The 9146-nt window shown below is 64.5% G+C and overlaps 1 protein-coding gene across 2 annotated transcripts; it reads right to left on the reverse strand.

The window, feature by feature from the left end:
• Positions 1-5182: 5182 nt before the first annotated feature.
• Positions 5183-7564, reverse strand: LOC107507865 (ly-6/neurotoxin-like protein 1). 2 transcript variants are annotated; one of them, XM_016139189.2, is made up of 4 exons: positions 7494-7564; positions 6469-6651; positions 6205-6306; positions 5183-6013 (listed from the first exon to the last, which is right to left on the reverse strand). In XM_016139189.2, exons 2-4 carry the CDS (start codon positions 6509-6511, stop codon positions 5817-5819), a joined length of 342 nt encoding a protein of 113 aa, XP_015994675.1. In that variant the 5' UTR covers positions 6512-6651; positions 7494-7564; the 3' UTR covers positions 5183-5816. The 2 variants fall into 2 exon arrangements, with proteins under 2 accessions (XP_015994675.1, XP_015994676.1); XM_016139190.2 differs by having other exon boundaries at positions 6469-6648; positions 7494-7551.
• Between the last annotated feature and the right edge of the window lie 1582 nt (positions 7565-9146).

A 9146-nucleotide genomic window follows, 5' to 3' on the forward strand; every position in this document is an offset into this window, starting at 1 on the left:
TGGCCGGCCGCCCCGGCTCTGCCGTAATAGTCGACCTTCTCGAGGGAGGCCCCCCGGGTGGGGGCTCCTCCTCCCAGGAGGGCTGGAGCTGCAGAAGAGGCAGTGGCCTGAAAACGTAGGAGGCGCGGGAAGCCGGGTTCGTTAGGCGGTGCGACGTGTTGGGGGGTGGGGTCCCAGGATTATGCCCCTGGGGCAAGCAAGGTGCTTTCGGAGGCCTTATTAATGTTTCCCCAGCAATATCGGTTCATGAATGGCATCATTTTGTCAGAAGACCGATGATGTAAGGCATCCCGGGAGTTAGTAACGGAAGTTTCCAAGCTTCCGGCAGCACGGGCTGTCCTCTGGCCTAATCCAGAGGTCTGCCTTTCCGTGCCCACGGCCAGCGGGCGGCCAACGTGGTTTTTCCTTTCCTACAGCTTCTGTGACTTCCACGGACCGTCTGCAACTTACTCCATCCAATTAAGTTTCATCCAATCTTTTTCTTTCTCATTCTGGAACAATCATTTCACTCTAGGACAAAATTACCTTCTTTTTCTCAACAAAAACGCGTCTCTATCCCTCACACCAGGCAGCGGTGGGGTCCGGCCTGGCGCCGGAGGCCTGATGGCTGAGCGTCCTGGGGCGTGAGGCATGTGGTGCCCGGAGCCCACCCCTTGGCTCGAAACAGGCGAAGGAGGAGCAGGTCTGCAGCCCCCTGAAACCACCGCCAGCACTGCCCCCACCCCTGCCAGCCCCCCTCCGCCCTCCGGGTCACCCTCCTGGAGCCACAGCCTGACTCACTGACAGTGACAGGCGCCCTCTGGGTCACCCTCCAGGAGCCACAGCCTGACTCGCTGACAGTGACAGGCGTGGTGGTGATCACTCGCTATTGTTAAGGATGGAAATTTTCAAAGGGCCAACTTCTGCTTCTACTGTTTAATGTTAAACAGGGTGTCGTTCTAGGAGCTGTCCTGTGTAAAGGTGTGCTAATGGCCAGCCTCTGCTTCTGTAAGCCTGCTTGCTTGCTGGGGGTGGGGGGGGCGTTTTGGGGCTTTTTAAGCTATCCCTTCTGGAGGCTCAGGACTGATCTCTTCTAACCCTGCCTGGTAGAGAGTGAGTCAGTCACCAGCCAGCTAATAAAGGCTCACAAATCATCTCGATGGGCTCCGTGGGTCTTAGATTCGATTGCACCACAACAACCATGAGGACACCGCCTGGCCAGGACCCGTGGGTGTTTCCGCAGTTGGGGGAGGGGCAGCAGAAAGGCCTTTGGTATCGAAAGGGGCCCGATGACGGGTGAGAGCCCCTGAGGGCAACGCCTGAGAGCAGGGGCCAGCTGCGGAAGTGACTGGCCATCCTGCCGGGAGCTGGAGGAGGGAGTGTGGGCACCAGGGGGCAGAGCAGGTCAGCTCACAGGCGGTGGCCCAGCCAGCCCAGGGCCCCCTGTGTGTCTGCTCTGGCTGCCCAGTGGCTTTTGTCCACCCTCTACCTGGTGGGCTCCTTAGGGCTGGGGGCTGCTCCCAAGTGGAACGAGTCAGGGGCCAGGAAGCTGGGGCGGGTGGGCTGCTGGGGTTCCGCCGAACAACCAAAGTGACTCCATCTTAGGTATAAGACTCCATGTTAAGCACAGGCCAGTTCCTGGAAAAGCTGCAGAGAGCAAGCCGATCGCCCTAGACTCAGCCAATCAGAGCAACTATGGAAAGCCACTCTCCAAATTCCCTGCCTTGTTCCTTGGCGCCATCACCCAGCCATTCCCGCTAAGCGACAAGCTCGTTGTACCGACCCTGTAAGACCCTGTAACGCCAAGACATCGCTCCCGTGCTTACGATTTTCCCCTTCAAATCCCCCTGAAGCCCCAGGTTCGGGGCGCCTCCTGCTCCCTGCTGCGTCGGTGCGCGGACTGCGGGCCGGACTGAGTCTGAAATAAACTCCCTCTCGCTCTTGCATCGGTGTCGGCTTCTTGGTGGTTCGTGGAGGTACGAGTCGGGGCATAACACTGCCTTCCCGCCTCTCCACCTCCCCCCCCTTCCCACGGGTTGCCCCCTCTGGGCTCACCGCAAGGTCAAGACTGGATAAGCCAGGGTGGACCGGAGTCTAGGACCCAAGAGCCAGCGGGACCAGCCAAAGCAGCCCAGAGAGGTGAGGCGGAGCCCCGGCCGAGTCGGCTGGCGGGGGGGCAGAGAGAGGGGCGGATTCAGGTATTCACCCATTTACTCACTTGCTAGGTGAGATGCCGACAGGACCTCTGACCTGGGAGGTGCGCAGTGTGAGTCAGGGAGGGGACCGTGGCTTAAAGGCAGAAGCCAGTACTGGTCGGGATCAGCGCTGGGTCAGGGTTTGGGCTCGGCCTTCCCCAGCGGCAGGGGCACGGCCCTGGGAAGTACCCAGACCTCGGGAAGCGGGGCGGAAGGGGAGGGGCGCCCTCCATCTGCTGGCCGAACCTTTCCCCCGGAGTTCCAGCCCCGAGGCTCATTAATTCTCATGAGGCCTCCGCTCGGCGGGGACTGTCGTCTCATCCTGTCAGTGAGACCGCGAGGCTCGGATGCGCTCCGGACCACCTTGAGTTGCAGGATCCGACAAAACTCGCCGGAGGGGGCGTGTGAAGGAGGGCGGGGCCTCTCAATTTCTTTTTACCCTTCTCGGCGTTTCACGATTATAAATAAAATACGTGTTCGTCACAGCAAGTCAGATGCCAGTCGCGGGGAGATGGCGCTGGCCGGGGCGTGGAGTGGGGGGGATGGCGCTGGCGGGCGGGGGTGCCGAGATGGCGCAGCAGTCGCCGGGCTCCAGGCCGACGCCGGCGGGCGCAGCTCCGCCTCAGCCGCGAGCTCAGGCCAGTGTCTGACGGGACCGACCTGGGGCGGAGCCTCGGCGTAGTCCGGCGGCCGCTCCTGCGGCCCGCAGGCTGCTGCTGGATTAGAGGCGCCCCGCAGAGCTGCGGGGCAGGTCAGGGCACCCGTCTGGACGGGGGACGGGGGACGGGGACGGGGGCGGGGGTGGGGAGTGTCATTCCTGCTGGAGAGGTCTCCAAAGTAGCAACGCCCACTGCCCGCCTGGCACCCCCTGCCCTCCCCCTCCTGCCCCTGCGTCCCCGCGGCCGGGCCCCCAGACCCGGGGCTGGACGCCTGACCGTGGTCCTCACGGCTTCCCGAACCTCTGGCCCCAACCCTCTCCCTCCTGACCCTGAGTTCTCACGCTCACTCAACTCGCCTTCCCAGCCTCCCCCTCCCCGGGCCTGGGGTGCCGAGCCCCCTGGCTGGTGGGAGGAGAGACCCACAGCGGGGCGGGGCTGTGCCCGGAGGCGTGCCCGGAGGCCAGCCCGCGAGCGACCGCTTCACCCCCTGCCTCGGCCCCGTCACCGGTGGAAAGGGCGTAATAGTGGCACCTGCCCTGGAGAGTTGTCGTGGAGCTTCGAGCCACCGCCGTTGGGAAACCGGGCAGACGCGAGTGTGGCTTGACTTCCAGGCATCCCAGGTGCCATGCAGTGCCGCACCCCTCCCGCCAGGGGGCCCGGCCTGGCACGTGTGGCTCGCCTTCTGTGTGCCGCGTGCTGGGTTCCAGAGCCCCGTCAGTGGTGGGGGGACGGCAGCACGGCCCCCAGGGCTGGGGACAGTGTCGTCGGTGTTGGGCTGGGAGAGAGATGGACAGATGGACGCGGGAGCCGGGTATAAGACGCTCCCCATACTGCATCACACCCAGCTCCCACCGGACTCCTGCGCTCAGGGACCCCAGAGCCCACCAGTGGCCAGGCAGAGCTCTTGTCCATCACCCACTGGGGCGGGAGGGAGGGAGGGCCTGGACTCTGGGCTCCTCCCAGCCCTGGCCAAGGACGCCACCTGACCCAGGACAAAGGACTCACACGAGCAAGGCAGTTACGTCTTCCCAGGCCTCTCCAGCTGGGCCAGGAGATCAGGGGCTGCCGCGGCTGGAGGCCCACGTCTGCCCACATCTCCACTCTCTCCCGGCCAGTATCCTGAGGCCTGTGCTGGCTGGGCAGCCAGCTTGGGGTGGCGGGAAGGGGGACAGAGCTTGGTCACTTCCCTGAGGCCAATAGCTCCTGGGGTGGGGTCTGGCTCCTACGCAGCCTCCCCAGGGAGGGGGTCACACCTGACTGGGCCTGGGAACAGGAGCAGGAGACAGTGGGGTCCTGGCCTGCATCCTGGGCTGGGCACTCGTCCAGCCCAGGGGTTCAGCTCTTTCATGTCTCCTGGCCCAGAGTGAGGCTGGTCCCTGAAGACCCTCTGGGAAGTCCAACCCAGGCCCCCCAGGGTGTCCCGGTCCCCTGAACCCCCATGGTCTTGCAGTGAAGCTCTCAAGATGGAACCTCCAGCACAGTATCCCCTGACAAGGGCCCGTTTGGGACCCACAGAGAACCCCGCCACGTGGCACTGCCGCTGGGGCCGGGGCACTCGTCGCCACAGCCTCACGGGGGGTGGGGGGGTGGCTTGTGCCCCCTGGGCCCCCGTATCCGGGATGCCCGCTGCGGGGCAGAACTGTACTTCCCAAGCCTGGCTGGGGATGAGCTCACCTGGCGGGGTGGGGGGTGGGGAAGGGCTTTAAAAAATGCAGTTTCTTGAGTCCTGGGGTGGGGGACCCCAGCACCCGGCTGCGTTCGGGGCACCTGAAGGCCACTCCCTGATTTATTCCACATAAGACTCAGCGGGGCCCACAGCTCCCACCCTCCCCTCTCTGCAGCCTTGGGTCCAAGCCAGGGGTGGAGCTACCCTCAGGGACCGCCCCCTTCTCTGCAATCCCACTCGCCCCTCCCACAGCCCCCAGCCCCGACGACTGAAGTGGGCCGGCACATCCCATCTAGGGCCAGGTTATACGCAGCCCCCCGTGGTGAAGGGTGCCCTCCTTGGGGTTCCGCAGGCCTAAACACCAGACTCGGGTGGCCCACAGCCCTGCTCCCTTCCTCCCTGCCCAAAATAGCCCTGGCTGGGTTAGCTCTCAGGCCCGACCAAATATAGCCTGGACAACCGCCCTGCCCCACCTGCTGCACCAGCCAACTGCCTCTGGAGGAAGTGGGGGAAGGTAGAGGGTTTGGCTGAGCGAGGGACAGACTCCTCCCACGACAAGGACACAGCTTCTGGGGCTGGAGGGGCCTCAGGGGCTTCTTCCGGTGAAGCTACCCCCTTCTCTGCCAATGTCGGGGAACTCTAGGGGCCCACTGCTCAGGGGTTTTCTACTCGAGGAGACGTGGTTGTCCTTGGGTAGTTTTATTTACTGCAGCAAGTGAAGGAGGCAGCTCTGGGAAGGGAGGCTTAGCCACTGCTCACACACACACAGTTTCGCTAGCAGCCTGTTAACTTCTTCATTGCAGGTGGGTAAACTCATCTGGTTCCTGCTCAAGCTCATCCCGTTACACCTGCATCTGTAAACACTGTGCTAGTTTTGGCATTTCGCAGGAACCGCATTCAATAAAAGCCACCCAGACCTTGGGACTTCATCTTGTCTAACACCAAGGCTGCCCGGAGCTCTTCCCTAGGACAGCTGGAAACAAAGGCCTTCCTCCCTCAGGCCACACCTGCTCCCAGGGCTGCCAGGGAGCTGGGGCTCACCTCCTTGCGCATGGGGGATTCCTTGGCTGAACGACCTATTAATAGCACGCTGCTGGGGGCCCATCCTGGGACAGAGGAAGCAGCTCCTGCACCAAGGCCAGCCACCTTTGGGAGGCCCAGTGCCAAAGTAACCTTTTGAAATGGACGATGAGCCAGGCCACGTGGGTAGAGAGGCCAAGTCCTCTGGCCAGAGTCCTGAGGGGGCTGGGAAGGCCAGAGGGGGGCGGGGTGTGTAGGGTGAGTGGGTCCCCGGGGAAAGGGGGGACAGGCAGGGCTTCAGAGCAGACCCCAGAGGGTGGCCAGGAGCACGGGGACCAGGGCCGGGGCCCCCGGGACGGCAAGGCCGGCGCCGTTACAGAGGTCGTACTGGCAGCAGGAGGTGGTGGACGCATGCTTGGAGTAGCCGTCGTACACAGTCTCGAAGCAGCTGGGCACGCAGGACTTGCTCACCTTCATCCTGGTTGGGGTGTAGTCTGCGGAGGCCGGGAGGCCGGCAGGGCCCCTGAGCAGGGCCGGGACGCCGGGCGCCCCAACCCCGGCTCGCAGGGCCATTACCGCAGCTCCCCGCTCATCTGGGGGGCTCCCAGAAAGGGTCCTGTGGCCCACGGGAGCCTCACCCCTCAGTCTCCCCAGGGAGGGCTTTGGGGACACCCCGCCTACTCACAAGTACGTGTGGTCATGCAGTAGGTGACCATGGCCGGGCAGCGCATGGGGTTGAAGCAGTTCTCCCCGTTGTAGGCGCACACGTGGCAGTCCAGGGCCTGCGCTGGGGACCAGGGACGGGGTAGCAGGAGGCCGGGGCCACACATGAGGGGAGGCCGCCGGTCCTGTCACCTCCCCCAGGGCAGAGCAGCTAGAAGGGGAGCTGCCCATCGGGACGCCCGGCCCGCCCGCCCCCCGCACAGGTCTGTCCCTCCCTCCATCTCACCCAGAGGCAGGGCCGCCAGGATCAGGGCGAGCAGGGGCGCCATGGCCGGGGCGAGAGGGCAGAGCAGGGGTGGGGAGGTGAACAGCAGCTGGTCCTTGATTGGACTCCAGTGGCGGCTGCGGCAGGGCACAGAGCCGGCTGGACAACTCCCAGCTCCTGGTCCGCTGGGGGCACTGCAGCCTGCCGCGCGGGGGACAGGGACAGGTGGTCACCGAGGGGCCCAGGCAGGGTCCCAGGGCAGAGGAGCCGCTGGTTCAGCCTCTTTCAGATGCCCTGGGGGTGGCTGAAGCTTCCTGGGGGCGGGATGGGGCTGTGACCAGAGAGACCAGGCCGGGCGGTCTGAAGGAGGCAGCCCAGGGAAGGCGCGGGCAGGGCCAGACCCACACCCCCCGGGCCGTGGGCCACGCAGGGGCCCTGGCTCCAGAGGCACTGGCCAGGACGACTGGGCCCCGGGGTGGGTTTCTCCTCACTGGTCCCCATTCCCCTTTGCTCCTGGGGAGTCCCTGGGTGAGTGCCCCACTTCCTACTGCTCTTAGGGCCCCCTCTCCCAGGAAGACACCCAGAGCCCTGCCTGGGCTCTCAGGCCTGTCCCCACCACTGCAGGAGCTCCCTGTGGCCTCCGGCTACACCCAGCCTGCGGGGCGTCGCTTAGAGGGCATTCGGGGGCGCTTGGCAAAAGAACAGAGTGAACCAGGCTCAGCCTGGATCTGGTGTTTGGGGTGGAGATACCCCCGCCCTGGGAAGGGGAGGCGGTATCTGGACTACGACCCCCTTCCTCCCGCGGGGATGTTCGGGCTCCGGGCCCCGCCCCGGGGGACTAGATCAGACTCCCCCTCCCGAGAAGGCTCCTTCCAGGACCCATTTCCCAGCGTCAACCTCGGTGCCCGAGGCCTGAGTCAGGCCCGGCTACCGCTGCTGCGCCTCCCGCCCCCTCCCGGGGAGCCCCACCCCGAGGACCGAGGGACCCGACTGGCGGGAGTCGGTGACCTTCGCCACGCGGGGCGCCCGCCGCACCCCGGACTCACCCGCAGCCGCTCGCTGGCCCCTGGGTCGGGCTGGGCGCGCGTCTCCCGGTGCGCGCGGCCGAGCCCGCCCCGCCCCGCCGCCCGCGCTGCGGAGAGGCGCTCGTGAGGCCCCCGGCCCGCCCTCGGCGCCTCGGCCCGCGGGGACCCGGACCCCAGCCCTGGCGTCAGGACGCTGCGACACCGCCGACGGCCAGCCGCGCGCAGACGCGGACGCGGCCGCGTAGTGACACCCACGGGACTCGCAGATGCGCTTCAAGGGCCACCTCCACGGAGCCGGGGCCGCGGGGCCCGGCCCCTCCTTCTCCTCTCCCGGCTTCAGCCGGCCTGCCTGCGCCCACGCACGCGCCCCGCACCGCCCAGTCCCCCGCACCCGACACCCCCGCCGGCCGCCCCGCCGCTTCCGCCCAGTCCCCCAGGACCTGCAGCGAGCGGTGCTGGGCTCACGGTCCCCTCTGGCCCCGCCTCAGCTACTCTGCGACCTTCACAAGTTACCGGTGTCTCTGGGCCTGGGTCCTCTCACCGGGTCCCCGCTAACAAAGCGTAAAAGCAAGCCTTGGAAAACTCATTTTTCCACGGACCCTTCCCACCATTATATCAATATTAAATAATCGTTTTTTATGTAACTTTACTGACACGTAGCTTTTGTTTTAAAATTTTCATGGGCCCTAAAATTTTTATTTTTTTTTTAAATATGAGAAATAAAAACCTTAAAGGTTTTTTTTTTTCTTTAAAGGAGATGACCTTCGGGGGCCGTAGGCACTGATGCCAGCTTCGAGCGGGCAATCCCTCCACAGAGACGGGGGTCTTTGGTCACCCCGTGTGCCACATAGTCACAGAGATGCCCCGTGCGCCCAGAGTTACCGCAGGAGGGAATAAAACGGGCAAAGATTCCAAAAATTCTCCCCCTTAAATAAGCTCACACTCCAATGGGCGTTAAAAAGCGCACACAGGTCAAACCCAGAGCAAGCCGTGGGCTTCGGCCTCAGACCGGGACAAGTTTGTGAGGACTGGACGTACTGCCCGGCCTTAAACAACCAAAGGAGGGGCCAAAAAGCCCCACGCAACGTTCCTCAGACACGGCATCCCCGGCAGCTCAGGCAATGACCCTGGAGTGACGGGAAATAGCAAGCTACAGGCCACAGCGGCGGACGGAGACCCACACAGAGCCACAGCCTCCTGACCGAGGGGACAGAGGGGAGTGAGAATTCACAAGGCAGAGCAGGGACAGGGCAGCCGCCCGCCCCGGGTGCTCAGCAGGGGGTCCCGAGTCTGCAGCTGGTGCTCATCGGGACATTCGAGGAACCTACCAGACAGGTGCAAGAGGAAGCAGAAAGTTCCCAGAGCTCGCGCAGGGCGGCAGGAGCTCCCCCGGGTGCGGGGAGAAGCGAAACCTAGAAACAGGTGCACAGAAAGACGCTGCCGCGGCCCGCCGGCCCACCCGAGACCACACCCGGCCCCACCGGCAAAGCCGAAAAGCAAGCCTCGAAGGGTCCGGCCGTCTCTGAGGAACTCGATTGCACTCGAGGAGCAAACACAAAGCTATTTAAACGAGAAAATAATTCAGCACCCAACCAGAAATTCCACCCCATCGAGAAAACAAGGAGGCGAGCCTCGCCCCGAACTGCAGACCAGTGTCCCTCATGGACGCGGGCC

Source organism: Rousettus aegyptiacus, unplaced genomic scaffold, assembly GCF_014176215.1.
Source record: "Rousettus aegyptiacus isolate mRouAeg1 unplaced genomic scaffold, mRouAeg1.p scaffold_m13_p_15, whole genome shotgun sequence".
Taxonomy (NCBI): domain Eukaryota; kingdom Metazoa; phylum Chordata; class Mammalia; order Chiroptera; family Pteropodidae; genus Rousettus; species Rousettus aegyptiacus.